We start from the raw sequence: 15,380 nt of genomic DNA on the forward strand, positions 1-15,380 counted from the left end.
TAAAAAAAAGTCAACAAGTGGCATTCCATTGGGTATTTGCTCATTATATCAGAAAATCTGTTAACAAAGTCACCCCATACTGTAACACCACAAGATGAATGCAAAAAACCAGAAGCGCTCAATGCAGTAAATGTCATTGTCCGTCCACATTAATATATCCAAAACGATCTAATATATATTCATATATCTAAAATGATTACGGAAAACATTTCCTAACAAGAGAATAGGACTAAATTGCGATGTCATTTCATAATCTTCTCTCATTCACCTTTTCGCATCACTTTTCAAAAAGAAATATTTTTCTTACACAGAGAATATATATATTAACATCCTCCGGAGCTTTTCTTTTAAGCAGTTTCTCAAATCCTCTAGGATTTTACATCGGACCAAATGTTACTGGCTGGTTTTTGACGCCTCCCACTGCTTGCTGAAATGGGACGTCTTATTCATCGAAAGGGCTGCAACCACAAGCAGAGCCGACAGTGAGACGGAGGGGGCTCCTGCGCCGAGATAGAAACTTCTCAGAGAGAAATCGCGACATATCATTTTGGCCAGGAGATCTGTTTTGTTTTATTTTCGGACAGCTGGAAAAAAGACTCTACCAGTGCAACAATTTACACGGGCATATACTTCAAATGACATTAATAAAAAGTTGTTTGCGTTTATATCGCTGATTTTGGATTTAGAATTTGGATTTTTGGACTTGAACCGTAACATTCATTCAGTCAACGTACCGGAATCTATAGAAGATGGGAAAATATGAATTGACGATGGTAATAGTCTTAAGTTTCTTTACTTGTCTGTTTATGGAAATGCTTAGGCTACTTATGAAGACTGCAGTACATTATATCTGTCATTTATACATAATGTTCGCTGAGTGTGACGAATTTGCGATGAGAAAATTCGGGTCATTGTATTGCTTGCGATAATGTAAAAACACAAAGAGGACTTAGCATTTCATTCAAGACACTTATTTCAGTCATTCCCAGAGAATCGTGGACTTTGGTTCGGTGGGCATAGAGATATAGCAAAGTATCGTAGTGTACGTCAGAAAGAATCCTGTAGCGTCCATATGCTGTAGACGTCAAGTTTCAGCGCGTGCACTTTCTTTCGCAAAAGTCCACTTTTTTTTGCAGCGATCAGCTGGCTGCCAGGGCTGATTGTCGTGGCTTGCTGTATTAATGAGAGCAATTCCATTTATCTGAAATTGCATCAGCTAGCTTTGAGCCCGAAGCCTTTCTTATTCCAGGACTGCACCTTCGGAGAACAGCGCAGTGCTGCATGGGATCATAGCAGCAATGTCACATGCTCCGCGAAAATAACAGGCGCCTTAATAGTGGCCTCTCCGTGTTCCGACAGTACGCCTTAGGCTGTCATTGCCATTTCATTTGTAGATCGTAAATCCTTACCATACCCGCTGCCAGGTTATGCAAAGCTGGGACAGCTGGAACAATGAGAGCACTTCTTATATTCCTATATCATAAATCCTTATTATGAACACTTTTTTTCCTAAGTCACTCACAGGACTGAGTGTTAAGTCTGCACTAGCCTAAACACAGGCTTTTTGTGAACTCAGCCTATAAAATGACAAACGCTGAGCTCTGATACATACCAGTTGTTGTTAATTGTAAAATTTACTTGATAACATTTGTCGCCAGTGGAAGTATGTATAAGTGTTACTGTTGTGTTTGTTTTTACTCATGTTCTGCTACTTTTTAAAATCGTTTACATGTCAAAATGTTACATTACCGCTGCATAATGTACAGCCCGCTCCTAGAAACAGTGAATCATGTGACTGTATCTGCATATAAAGCGTGCAGACGGGGTCGGGTCGGTCACTCGACTGTGCTGCTGAGCATTGGAGCGGCTAAAACGTGTGATATAAGTGGCTTTATATGTGGTAGGATTGTATCAAATATAGCCGTTCCGTTGTCTCAGAAACAGCCTCCCTCGTGGGATTTTCATGCGCTGCAGTGTCTGCAGTTTACAGAGATCGGTGTATAAAGCAAACAAAACAGTCGATGGCAGTTACTTGAAATAAAACACCTTGCTAATGAGCGAGGTCTGAGGTAAATGGATAGGGCCCCGCCTCTCGAAACCTTATGAACACTACGTCGCTCTTAAGTTTTATGTTTTAACACAGATCTTACGAACGACATAGCGTTAAGAAGGTTCTGAGAAACACCGGGCACAGAACAGTAAAACGGGAAGCAAAAATGGACAAAAGGGCTCCCCTGAAATCAGAACTTGTTTATCCTTAAAGTGGTTACAGGAACAAAAGAGGGTCCTATCCAGCACTACATATGCTTAATACTCAGTAAAACAGCTACTGTCTACCGGATACCCTGTGGCAAAATCAGTTTAAGTACCAATAATTATGATGATTCACTTTTCAGTTTATTGTAGTTGTTTCTCTGTGCAGATTAATGTCAGGAACTGTACCTAGAACCTGGACATTTATAAGGTTAAATAATTACTTGGGAGCGGAGTGGTGCAGATTACTGACGCTTGGAGCGTAACGTTTTTCACTTGGTTTGTATGTGCTCTCGTCTTGAGCTGAAAATCAGATCCAAATGTTTGACTTTATAAAACCACATTTCTACTAGTTCCTGCGTGTTTTTCTGCCCAGTAGGGGCTTTGCCTGTCCCAAACAAGCCTTACCTGGGGGTTTAGCACAGCCCTATACTATTTGTGGCGTTGCAAACATGCCCATTTGAGGGATGATGTCACTTCACAAAGGCCTTTTTTAATGGTTTTTAATGCCTTTGCTCCGTGCTTCTTCTGTCTGTGTCAGCGACTGTGTGCTGTATCGACATGTGTTGACTTGAATGATGTTTTCAAAAACAAAGGGGACTCTATTTCAGAGTAGAAGGGTCAGACTGGCATAGGCAGGCACTCATGAGGATGGCCTTCAAGAAAATCCATTATATTATAATTAAATGTGTAACCACTGGGGTAACGGTGTGAATGAGAACTTAAAAGACACAGATTACTATATTGATCTACTAAAGAGATTGTTCCTCTACTAGTTGGTCTAGAAAAAATCCTCAATTTTGTCTAAGTTTTTTGATCAGGCACCCTTAGGGGCAGCCCCATCTGACCTGTTTGTCAGTAAGTGTTTCTGCGTCTTGTTAGGACCCAGTGCAGGAGTGGGGGGAAGAAGTGGAGCATGGGATTGTGTACGGGGTGACCCTGCGCAGAGAAGCTGTGGCCCCGCCCCCTAATGCTGCCGAGGACCAGCCGTCAGCAAGCTTTGTCCAGTACCGCACCTGCAAAGTGCGGCGGGTCAAGGCTGCCAGGTTGGAGGGCCTGGTGACGCAGCTGTTCGATCCCCCCCCGCAGGACCCGGATTTTGTGCCCATATTCTTCTCCATGTATCGCGCTTTCGCCGACCCTGAGAGGCTCATCAAGCTCCTCTTCCAGAGGTGCGTGGGGACTCCTCAGGAACTCAGGGAGTGACTGACGCCATTTTCATTCATATAGTGTTGTGTTTTTCTTTTTTGGTGTCTAATTAGTTTCTTGAACTTATTTTATAAAGTATATGTTCGAGTTTCACACTGTTCCGTCTCTCCCTACTCTCTTTTTTTAACAGTAGATTTCCAAATGACATTGTTGCATTTCCTGCATTATAAGAAGCTTGCTTGCAATACTGAATGAATTTTCTCAATATATATATAATGGAGAAAATAGCTTTGTGGACTAATTTCATATTAGGAAAATGATCCCTGGTCCCTGGTGACCTTTAAACACCAGGATCAGACCCCAAGACTGCCTTATCACCCCAAATAACAGCGCCCCCTGTAGTGTGATGTGTGTCTGAATTTTTGAGGAAATTGAGTGGATATCTTTGCTCGTTCAGGGCCGACGTGGGGGCCGACGCTAACAGCAGCGATAAGCAGCACAGGTGGGACGTCCTTTAGCTACACCTCCGTAGCTCTGCCTTTGCTCTACATGTAAATATCTAGGACTTGAATTTTGCCACTTTCTCCTCTATGGCCCTCAGTCTGTTGGGGCCCCTGATTCACACCTGGCTGCAGGAGTACACAGATGACCTCTGGGAGCCCCCCCGGCACTCCACCCTACAGCTCCTGTCCTCGTACCTCCGCCCCCTCCTTCCCTTCCAGCACCTAGCAGCCGATGCTGACAACCTGCTGAAGAAGTTCCTGCGTGAAAGTACCTCAGAAGGTACCTCAGAAGGTACCTCAGAGCACCCTTTCTACTCTTCAGTATTTCAGAACAGTTTTAAACTCTGTAATTCTCCTTCCCGTTAAAATCCTTCAACTGGACTTTATAACACAAACCGCTAAAGCGCATCTTTCTAGGCTGCCATTTTCGTGCCTGAAAGTTTATGCCGTACTGCCTTGGCATGTCTGATTTTCCTGGTGCTATTTTGTTATTTTTATTCCTTGTGAGGTGACCTTGAGTCTCCTGAAAGGCACATTTTAACAAAGTGATCATTATTTATTAATTAGCCTGTGGTTTTATTGAAAACGAAATACATATTTGAGAAAGTAGGATCAGCCAGTGTTGGGGGTCAAAGGTCTCGCCCAAGGGTGGGATCACTGTGCTGACCGTGAGATTTGAATTTGTAGAAAAATATTATGTTAATTTGGGAGTTTGGGACAGACGAACCAGGATTGGATGTTCTGCTGAGGTATTTCCATCAACAAGGTGTAAAACTGGCCAGAAAAGTCAGTAGGACGATGATTCAGTGTTTTGCATGTTGCTCTGAGCTGCGCCGAGGTCAGGGAGATGCTGGACAGAAATGGAAAAAATGGCAAGAGCAGGAAACCGGAAAACCCTGCTGACTTACAAGAACGAGAACCCTGACCCAAAGCCTGTCCGAAGCACCTTTGGAGTAAATGTTCTATAAATGGATGGGGCAAAAGAGGAAATATGAAGTGGTTTATGTACGGCAAAAGCCAAACAGCAGAGTAAAGGTCTTATAATACAGTTAGAAGGCAGAGATGCTGCGCAACATCTCGACCTGGACATCGGTCCTGTACTCAAATGTTGTACGGGTTACTGCACAGCGCGTGTTTGTAAGAGGCAGTAAGACAAAGATCGAAAACGCATGAGTAAATTCTGGATCAGATAAGTGCTGGACAGGGAAAAGTCCAAACCCAGATGTGCAGCTGGTACCTGTTTGCCGAGTTGATGCTGTCGCATATGCAGTCACTGGGTGCTACATGAGTATAAAAATGCTATTTTCTTCATGACATTTGATTTATGCAGTATTCATTTCTGGTTAGATCAAATTAGTAGCGTTAAATCAGTACTTTTATGTTGGGAGCCTTGCAATATTGCCTGTCCCTCTACCCAAGGGACTTTGCTGCCAGAGCAGGAGAACCTGGAGGATGAAGTTGTGGGAGACAAAAGCCCCGAGTGCGAAGACCTGGGGGCCTTCCTGGACTTCCCTGTAGGGGGCGTTGCGGAGCAGCTCACACGGCTGGACGCTGTAAGTGAAACTGCAAAGCAGTTTATTTGCATAGCTGCTGGCTCGTGCAGGACATCCTGTAAGGCTCATTGTATTGCACTTCACCCAGCTATACAACTGTGGTTTGCAAGGTCACAAACACAGATACTCAACCAATGCACCAGCTGCGGTGATGCCCTTTTACGTACCCAAACACAGACCTTTTTATCTCCTCTTCCTTGCAGGAACTATTCGTGAAGGTCAGCCCATTCCAGTGCCTGGGCTGCATCTGGTCCCAGCGTGACAAGAAGGACAATCTGTGCCGGACCATCCGAGCGACCATCGCCCAGTTCAACGCCGTCACCAACCGAGTCATTACGTCATTGCTTTGTTGCCCAGCAACGAATTCCCCTGGAAACCGGGTCCCAGCTCCAGGCCCCATCCAGAGGGCCCGCATCGTTGAGAAGTGGATTCGGATAGCTCAGGTAGGCATAGGATTGGTTCGTTGCTAAAAACACGTAACTCTGCCATCCACGACCTAACACAAGTCCCCACCGCGTGACCTTAGGAATGTCGACAGCTGAAAAACTTCTCCTCCCTGAGGGCCATCCTTTCTGCTCTGCAGTCCAACGCCATCTACAGGCTGAAAAAAACATGGGCGGCTGTCAGCAGGTAGGTGCGTCTCGGTTGACACAAGCTCATCGTGATCTGCTACCAGAAGACCTGCAGGAAAATAGCATCAAAGCAGACCAGTCGAAATTTTAGAGTAAGGCATTCAAAAATGAAGATCTCTGGAAGGGGAAGATGATTGAAACTTCTGTTATGTTCATGCAGGGAGAACGTGACCACTTTTGAAAACCTGTGCGAGATGTTCCCTGACGAGAACTGTGTCCTTGGCAATGGGGAGATCATTGAGGAGGTCAGAGACTCTTTCCTGAGCAGCAGACCGCACTCTGCGCACTGACCCGGCCGCAGCGGGTCATACGGTGTGGCTGCTGGATAGCAGTGGCTGCTAACATTGAGATGGAATGAAAGTCTAAGAGGACAAAAACACTAAGAAGACTCTCATATAAAGAATATGCTGATCTAGTGATACACAGGGTCGTCTGGGTTTGGGTGAAACACTGTGTTTTTCCTAGAGTATAACAGCTGCAGGTGAAGTCGAATGTTCAAACCGTACTTCACCTTTGTAACCTCACCGGCCACTGCAAACATTCAGAATGCAGAAATTATTTTTGCATACATAAACCGCATACAGGCACACATATGCACACACTGTCCAGGTATTCATATCTTTGTTGGGATCCTCCATTCATTTGTATGGGAAAAACCCAAATCCCAACAATGACAACCCTAACCCTACCCATCCCTAACCAAACAAAATAGAAAAACTTTGACATTTTTAGTTTTTTTTTATTGCACTCACAGTTTATTTATTTTTATATATAAAATTGAGTTTCCCCCTGTGGAGACTGAAAAAATATCCCCACAAGGTAAAAATAACAAGTTTTTATCACATTTTGGGGAAATCTGGTCCCCACAGTGTAACATATACATTACCACGCACACACACACACACACACACACACACACACACACACATTCTTCCATATTTGAATAGCAATGTTCTCATAGGCAAGGTGGTCGGTCCAATAGCTTTAGCTTTTGCGTCAGAGGAATGTGACGGTCCAGAGGCATGTCCTACGAGCAGTGAGGTGGTCAGAAGGAGGCTGCTTACCTGGTGGAAGTGCCTGTTTTTATAGTATGGAGTTTCACTGGCAAGAAAAAAAAATCTGAGAATAACGAAGGTATTGTAATCTGGCTTTATTGTTCTCAGAATCCTGTCCAGTGCGCGACACTGAGTGGTTTTCCAAGAGTTATGAAATCTCAAGCTTCTAATAACTGTAACACATCACATAAGAGAAGCACAGGGACTGAAACACCATGCTTGCGATCCAACAGGTTGTAGGTTCAAATCCCAAGAGAAGGTCTGTTGTCTTTTGGGAAGGTGGTTACCTGATCCGGCTGAGTGAAAAATCCAGCTGTGGAAAAATATCTGAAGTGTAAAACGAACAAAGCACATAAAAGTAGATTAAGTTAAGTTAAGTGAACCATCTTCCACTTTACTGTTAGAGAGAATTTGCCCCAGTGTATTCAGCATGGACTCATATCAGACTTCATGCTGAGAGAAGTTTGTTTGCTCTCGGAAGTTGACTCTTTGTTTCCCACAATGTACAATGGCGTCATTGTAAGGCATTTCGCGAGTCTCGGAGGCCAACCAGCTACGCTCCCCGGGTTCGGGTTCCACGTTCACCTTGCCCGTACCCTCAGCTGTACCCTCAGCCTGCTTTGCTGGACTTGCGAGCTCAACAAATGAGGGCTTTATCTGCGTTAGTGCACCTGCTGATAGCGAGAAATTAACCACCAGTTTTCAGCACTTTTTTCTTGGCATATGACCTTACTTCAGGAGACTTATAGTGACACACTTTTTCCTCTCAGTCGACTATTTATTGCAGGTTACTTATTTGAGGTTAATAACCACAGTGCTGTGGATTTGGGCTTGAACTGTTTGCTGTGAAGGTGACTGGGGCTGTGACTGGGAAATGCAATGTGACTGTGACTGGGGAATGCTTTGTGACTAAGACTGGGGAATGCTTTGTGACTGATACTGGGAAATGCTATTTGACTGAGACTGGGACCTCTTTCTATGGTTCCTTGCAACGGGGCCCTTTTTCAAAGCAAATGCTGTTATGTGTGAAGTTGTTTTTTTCAGACATTTAAAAGACAAATTATTGTTCTTTCTTCTCGAATCAGGACGGGACGAAATCAGATGCACAGAATTCCTCCCCCAAGTCATCTAAGCGCCGCCTCCTGTCCAAGCAGATGGTAATGCATCCGTTTGGCTGTGAAAGTGCAATTGAGTGCTGATGTGTGTGCTCAGGAGTCAGAGAGACCACTACTGACCCCTGCGATAACATCAGCGCGCTGAGTAAATGAGCCAATTACAGCCTGTTTTTGAGGAAGTAGCAAGGCGGAAAGCAGGTTTGCGGACCTGGCTGCAGTGTGGCCCTGCAGAAAAGGAGGAAGGAGGTCGTCACACTGCCCACGCATCATTTCCCACTGACTGTCCACTGTGTCTTACAGAGAGTCATATGCAGTCACATGCAGCATTTGGGATCTTCTAACTTTGTGCTATTTAAGGAGCTCTCAGTTTAAACGACTATTAGGTCATACATGGCAGCCATCCCTCCCAAAGCGGGAAAGACAGTGACCACCCTCCAGGGTCAGCCGTCAGGCGGGGGGGGATTCCTTTTCTGTAGTATTAAGTGGGAGTAACGCAGAGGTGAGCAGAATGACTGAGTCTGTCCCTGCCCAGGATGTCCTCTGTGCTTAAGCTTTCAGGCATGGCCGAAACGATCGGCCCTTTCTGTGCTCTAACCAGTGATGTCAGGGCACTTCAGTGACTGTCATGTGATCACTATGTGCTCTGCAGAGCGCCACTGGGGGCAGTGTACCTTATCTGGGCACCTACCTGACTGTGCTTACCATGCTGGATACTGCACTGCCAGACACAGTGGAGGTGAGTTAACTGACGGGCAAACTGACTGTCACTCTGAGTAAACCAAGCACTACAGACCTAATCCATACCCTGGGTCACCTCAATGTACAGCTCTGGAAAAAATTGAGAGATCACAGCAACATTCTTTGTTTCTCTCATTTCTTGATTTATACGTGTATGTCTGTGAATAATATATATATATATTGCAAACTGCAGCCTGACTCTTCTCTGTTTCTCATTAATGAAGGTCCTCCTTGCTTTATGGGACTTCAGTCCTGCTTCTAGGAGCCTGATACAATCTGTCCTAGCAGTTCACTTCACACCTGCACTTAATGTTTCCCATTCCTGCTGAAGGTCACTTGATGTCATCCTACGATACATGTGAAACTGTCGGATAAGTTGACAGTCATCTCTGGCATTAGAATGTTGCTTCCGCCCTTTTCCTGACTGGTTTATGGTCCCAGTGTCTCCTGCTTCACCTTGTCCTGTGTACTGCTGTCTTAGAAATATTGAGCCTGGAAGCAGCCTGCCTCACAGAGTAGCTTTCTGCCAGCAGCGCCAGAATCTAAAAAATGTAGATTTTTTTTTTAAAAACATATAGAGTGGACTCGTAATTTTTTCCAGAGCTGTATGCAAAGACTGACTGGTGAGCTGGCTGTTTATTGAAGTGATTGATCCCTCTCTTCTTCTCTCCATAGGGAGGCCTGATTAACTTTGAGAAGCGGAGAAAGGTGAGTTATTTCATAGATGTGCGCATCCACAAAGGGGCGTCGGAAAGGTTTGGTGGTGGTGGAAGGTCTGGGTGTCTCAAAAAAGCCTCATCGGAATGTCAAGATTATGTACAAGAGGCAGTTAGCTGAGGGCCTGCAGTCTGGGGCAGAGTGTTTGTTACATCACCCCCCCGTCTGCCCCCTCCCTAGGAGTTTGAGATTCTCTCCCAGATTCGTCAGCTCCAAACTTCCTGTGGCCAGTATCTACTTCCGTACCACCCCCAGATCGCCCTCTGGCTATCTCAGGATCAGAAACTGCTGACTGACCAGGAGAGGTGAGGAATATTTCTACTCGGTGCTGATGGACAAAACTGGTAAAAGCAACACCACAGATGGTGGTTAAGGGCCAGGATGAATACGGGGGGGCCTTTCAGGCAATCTTTGTGACCTTGAACGAGGAGTCTTGCGGGAAATGCTTGAGTCAACATCTAGCTGTATGAAGTGTAATACTGTAGGCCCTTTAAGATAAGGCCATCAGCTACACAGGATCTGTTACATAATGGAAAGGCCAACAAAAATCCACACTGCGTTTTTGTGACGAGATGTTTCTGAAGTTTTCGCCAATAATTTGCGTGGCCATCTTGGATGTGTGACGTTTTTTTTGAGATGAGTGAATTCTGTAAGCCTGTCTGTGTGGTGATCTGTAGTCCTGTGTCATCCGACAGCTATGAGTTGTCTCGGGATCTAGAGCCCCCCCTGGATTCCTGTCCTGAGTCCCCCAGTACCTGGGGATCCCGCCTGAAGAAGCTGTCCTCGTAAGTCCCCCTCCGCTGACATCTAAGCACCACAGCTGCCCCACCACCCTCCGTTGGAGCATGACACTGGCGTGCGAGTGCCTGGTACCTGCTACCTGTTTGTGTGCACAACACTGCGTGTTTACACACCCGCGTGTGCCCATGCAGACTGCTCTCCATGAGCGAGGGCTCCTCTCAGAAGATCGTGGCTGATCAGATGAGCAGCTCCTCATCGGGGTCCTTCAGCAGTGAAGCGGACGACTGCAACCCCTCCTCACTGTGCCAACTGGAGGTGCAGTTCCTCAGAAACCCAGCACTTCCTTCCGAAGGCTTTCTGTCTAAGAACCATATTCTATGAGCTAATTTTGGTTTGTTGTTGTTTGCGGGTTCGTAGATCACGTTTTAAGCCTTTAACACAAGTCATTTGTGGTTTGTCAATTTAAAGCATATTTTCTAATTAGTGCACTCGCATGGCGTAAATTCATTTCATATGAGTGGCTAATGACCTCTTGAGAATTGCAAGTTCATGCTAAGCTTTGAAGGTTGAGGTCTTCTCCTGGATCTAGATGTTTATTCTTTATGGAAATAAGCTGAAAAGTTCTAGAGATCACACCGGAGTGCTGTTTAGAGGAGTGTTCATTTTCCTAGGTTCTCACTCTCAAATTGCCCTCAGGGTCTCTCCAGCTCCTGTCAGGACATGGCTGAACTCTTCCAGTCGGCCCCCATCACCCCATGTGAGCCGACTCCTCAGCCGGCGTCCTGCTTCGGCTCTCAGCCGGACCTGCTGGTGCTGACCCCCTGTGCTTTGGCGGCCAGACGCAAGCCCGGCCACACCTCCCAGCACAGGCGCTCGGTCTCCATGGTTTCGCTGCCCGTCTACAATCGGCAGGTGGACGACTCCTGTATCGTCAGGGTCAGGGTGGAGAACAGCAGCAACAGCATAATGTACAAAAGCATCCTGGTGAGTGACTGACATGACGGACCACTGTACACCAAACCACCCCACACCAGTAGGGGGTTGATCAGCACCCCGCATGCTGGTAGTAACCATGGTTTCCTCACTGTTGGCTCACGAAGAGTCAGTGGACACAACCAATGATTGGCCAATCATCACTGATTACATAGGACACTGCAGCCGGTCCAGCGCCATGGGGGAGGGGGCATACACTGGAGGATGACCCTATTGGGGGTTGTTTTCTCTGACTCTTCTCTTCAGTTTGTCCCTTTCGATTTCTATGGGTTGAAGCCTGGAGACTGGACGGGCCATATCATTAGATTGAAAGGTCATTAGCTTCCCCGTCTTGCTGAAAAACAAAGGTCCATCCTATCTGCCAGTCAGCTGTGGAATTGCCTGCCTCTGAAATTTGCCATGATAGCCATGCCAGTTTAGATTTACGTGGCTTTTGATAAAGATCGTTAACTCTATTACCGGCGAGGCAACACAGCATGTTTTAAATTTTCACTCAGACCTACTTCTACTGCTCCTGATAATAGATAAGTGTAGCATTTTAAAGAGCAAGTCCAGCTCCTTCGCCACCTGCTGGCCTGCTTAGACCCTTTGCTCCTCTCACAGCTGACCAGTCAGGACAAGACGGCACAGGTGATCCAGAGAGCCCTGGAAAAGCACCACCTGGAAGGCATCAGTTGCTGCGAATTCACGCTCAGCCAGGTCCTGCCGCAGGACAAAGGTGAGCCTTGTGATGCTGTACAAGAGTTGACCAACACCACCATATTCAGGACAGAACACAATGGGAGGTAATGATTATATTTTGGTGCACAAATATCAGTGCAAATACCAGGATTTGCTAATCTTTTGTTGTGTCCCCCGTCCCACAAAGAGCTTCTGATTCCAGACAAGGCCAATGTGTTCTACGCCATGTCTACTTCTGCCAATTATGACTTCATTTTGCGGCAACAGCGAAGCTGCCAGAAGAAGAGACCCTTGGGATCATCGCGGAGTTTTCGCTTACTGAGAGGAAGCCAGGGCTCTGCTACTGCACCAGGAGCACTTGGGAACTGATCTGGGGCCTGCCCTGCCACAAAAGACACTCCTTTATTTATATTAACTTTATTTATATGGAGATATAACACTACCAAACAAAACTGACCAAACAAGAATATATATATTTTTTTTAAGAGTGAGTTGAAATGCAAACTAGTTTTGTAGTGAAGATCTGCAACACCCAGTAAGCTATGGAGTGACATCACCTGAAATATGGATACAGTGTGACTTCTCCTCTAGTTAGGCATGAATTAGCCATGAAATTAGAAGTGAGAAGGAATGGAATACAAAGAAGCACTTTATGAAAAGCAACAACTGTTGGATTTGTATTATGGACTTTGCCACAGTGAATAATCAAACCAGAATTGACTTGGATACAGTCTAGCAATTGAAGCTTAAAAATTCTTGAAATACTTTTGGGATTTAGGTTTATTAGACATGAACTTCCCAAAATACACTTTTGTTGTTATATATAATGTTATGTTTTCTTTAGGGAACAATTACTTTCTGTCAGAAGCTTTGTAAATGAAATATAAGCTCATGCGATGCTATGTAAACACAACCGTATGGTAAGTTGTATTTATGTCATACACTACAGACTGTGTTGTTGTTTGGGTTATAAAGAAATCTGTTAACATATTGGCATTACTGTTGCTTGCCGGCTTGTCATACCAGCTGGGATTTCTGTATGCTCACCACAGCCCAACTGTTAAATGACATATCGGTCAATTAGGGACAATGTGGCAGGCTCACTTAGAGAAGGACAAGTCCTGTCAAACAGGCCGAATGACATTCCAACGAGGCAGGGGAGATTGTTTTCGAGTAGTAGTGTCACGTCCAGCGTCAAATTACAGCCCCAACAATAAGAATACTTTCAGCTTGGATAATACTGCCATTGATGTACAATGCTCTCTTGCATTTCATCATTGGTCCTAGGAGTGGCTTGTGAAATACTGATTTTGTTACTCAGTTTTTTTTGGTGGAAATTGGTAGAATTACCTTTGTCAGCCTCAAAACCTTCAATAACTAAGAGTCTTTGTTTACTGAAGTGGAACATGTATTTCGTAATCATGCCTTATTGGCCTTATGTGAGTTTGGGAAAGTAGACTTAACTGCTAACTGTGTTAATTCATTTACAGCTATTTTTCCACAAAGGGCATTACAAATATGTTACGCAGACAGTTTAATCAGAAAGGCTGAAAGACTAGTAGATAATAGACATTCATTTTCACATCAATTAATTTCACTAGAAAATACACAAAGATCTGTAAGATGGTAGGAGCTACACATCACCTACACACAAAAATGTCATCTGAGGATTGCTCATCATTGCACATTATCATGGTGCAAATTGACAGCTGGCTGTATTCACTTGGAGGAAAGGTCCGTAAAAGAGGTGTTGATTGCAATTCAAAACAATTTGTGAATAAAATAAGATTCAATATATTCAGAAGACAGTTTGTGATCAAATCACAGATTATTTGTGAGTGTAAGGAAAATAAACTGCATGATTTCTCCCTTTCTATGAGGATGTCTGAAACAGGCTGATATATGCAGGAGTTCAATAGACATGCCATCAGAAGATCCTCAAAAGAAGTCAGGCTTCAACGGCTTTCAGAAGTCTTACAGAAATCTAGAAGAGCATGAATTTCTCTCATGTCTACTGAGCTTTCAGAAGAGCGAGCCATTAAGCTACATAGTTCAGTGGAAAGGTTAGTTATCCTACATGTCTTGTTCAGTTTCTTAAGGTATCAAACACATAAGGCTGAAAGGTTCTATTCTTTTGAGCGGCTTAGTAATGCCTCTCCTTATAATAGGCCTCCCGGTTACCTTGTAAATAGTGCTTGTAAACTACCCCGATGCTGCTGATGTAGTTATTTTAGGTTTATAACGGAATACTGCAAATTTGCCGTAAGATAGTACGTGCGCGTGAGTGTCACGCCCGACGCGCGAGAGCTGGCGATCCTGCCTTTATGGCGAAAATCTACGTGACGTCTTCAGGGCTCCTGTCGTATTAATCTCGGGAGTTAGTGGAAAATACTTTAATGGTGATTTAAGATTTAGTAAGTTAAGAAACGTTTGTACAGAAACACAGAGAGGATCCAGGCGGGATGGATTCGGTCTCCCCAGCGGTCTGAGGTAAGACACCATAAACGTAGTAATTAGGCCGACTAATAAAGTCACATTCACGACCTGTTAAACATGCACCAAAACAATAAACAACCAAATAAATTATATCTTTAGTCATTGTTGAAGGGGCGAAAAACATTACAAAAGCACAAAAATTCAAACTTTCTCACATCGATGTTTATCTTTATTCTGAAAAAAATGCAACTTTCTACTTAACCAGTAGATGGCAGTGAAGCTCTGCTGACTCATTAGCAGACATATTACGGTTTAAGTTTTTTTTTCGCGGCAGTTTTAATGAGCAAGGTGCCAAGCCAACATGATAAATGTAAACATTCATCCTCTGCGTGTCCATCAGGTAGCAGTACGGATTCTTTCACTAAAAGACTAGGCCTACATCGTATTTGGAATGCAACAATGACGATCATCTGGCAGTTTATTGAATGGTTTATCATTAGAAGTAGCTGCCACCTGTCAGAAAGACTAGGCTATAATAGGTCCGTCCACCATATAAAACTATAGAAAATGATTTGGTAGTTTGTGACAGCATGGAGTGTAGGAACGTTAAACGAGGTATAGACTCGTTTTTCTGATATGGAATTACACCCACTGTGACTGACATGTTACAAACACGAGGTTTTATTTTATTATAATTCAAAAGACTGTTTCGTCTCATTACTTCCAAACGTGATACCCTTCACCAAGTGGTTACTAAATTAGGCCACTCTGTTTCCTGTCTCTTGTTAATTATACTGGATTTCTGTAATCATTT

At 44.4% G+C, this 15,380-nt stretch overlaps 1 protein-coding gene across 3 annotated transcripts; it reads left to right on the plus strand.

The window, feature by feature from the left end:
- Positions 1 to 482: 482 nt before the first annotated feature.
- Positions 483 to 13,118, plus strand: LOC125718370 (ral guanine nucleotide dissociation stimulator-like 1). Of its 3 annotated transcripts, none has more exons than XM_048992190.1 (17): positions 483 to 773; positions 3,136 to 3,425; positions 3,860 to 3,904; positions 4,004 to 4,197; positions 5,325 to 5,458; positions 5,662 to 5,901; positions 5,985 to 6,088; positions 6,251 to 6,335; positions 8,231 to 8,302; positions 8,910 to 8,996; positions 9,674 to 9,706; positions 9,896 to 10,020; positions 10,411 to 10,500; positions 10,648 to 10,771; positions 11,153 to 11,440; positions 12,053 to 12,167; positions 12,318 to 13,118. In XM_048992190.1, the coding sequence occupies exons 1-17, from the start codon at positions 750 to 752 to the stop codon at positions 12,497 to 12,499; spliced, it is 2,232 nt and encodes a 743-aa protein (XP_048848147.1). In that variant the 5' UTR covers positions 483 to 749; the 3' UTR covers positions 12,500 to 13,118. The 3 variants fall into 3 exon arrangements, with proteins under 3 accessions (XP_048848147.1, XP_048848149.1, XP_048848148.1); XM_048992192.1 differs by having other exon boundaries at positions 12,398 to 13,118; XM_048992191.1 differs by having other exon boundaries at positions 4,004 to 4,185.
- The last annotated feature ends 2,262 nt before the right edge of the window (positions 13,119 to 15,380 follow it).

Source organism: Brienomyrus brachyistius, chromosome 22 (assembly GCF_023856365.1).
Source record: "Brienomyrus brachyistius isolate T26 chromosome 22, BBRACH_0.4, whole genome shotgun sequence".
Classification (NCBI taxonomy): Eukaryota; Metazoa; Chordata; class Actinopteri; order Osteoglossiformes; family Mormyridae; genus Brienomyrus; species Brienomyrus brachyistius.

Bases quoted from the DNA above. Each gene is read 5' to 3' on its own strand.
- LOC125718370 (XM_048992190.1), top strand. From the start codon at position 750: ATGGGAAAATATGAATTGACGATG. The intron at 3,426-3,859 runs GTGCGTGGGGAC...TTGCTCGTTCAG, and splicing joins ATCAAGCTCCTCTTCCAGAG to GGCCGACGTGGGGGCCGACG. The intron at 8,303-8,909 runs GTAATGCATCCG...TGTGCTCTGCAG, and splicing joins GCCTCCTGTCCAAGCAGATG to AGCGCCACTGGGGGCAGTGT.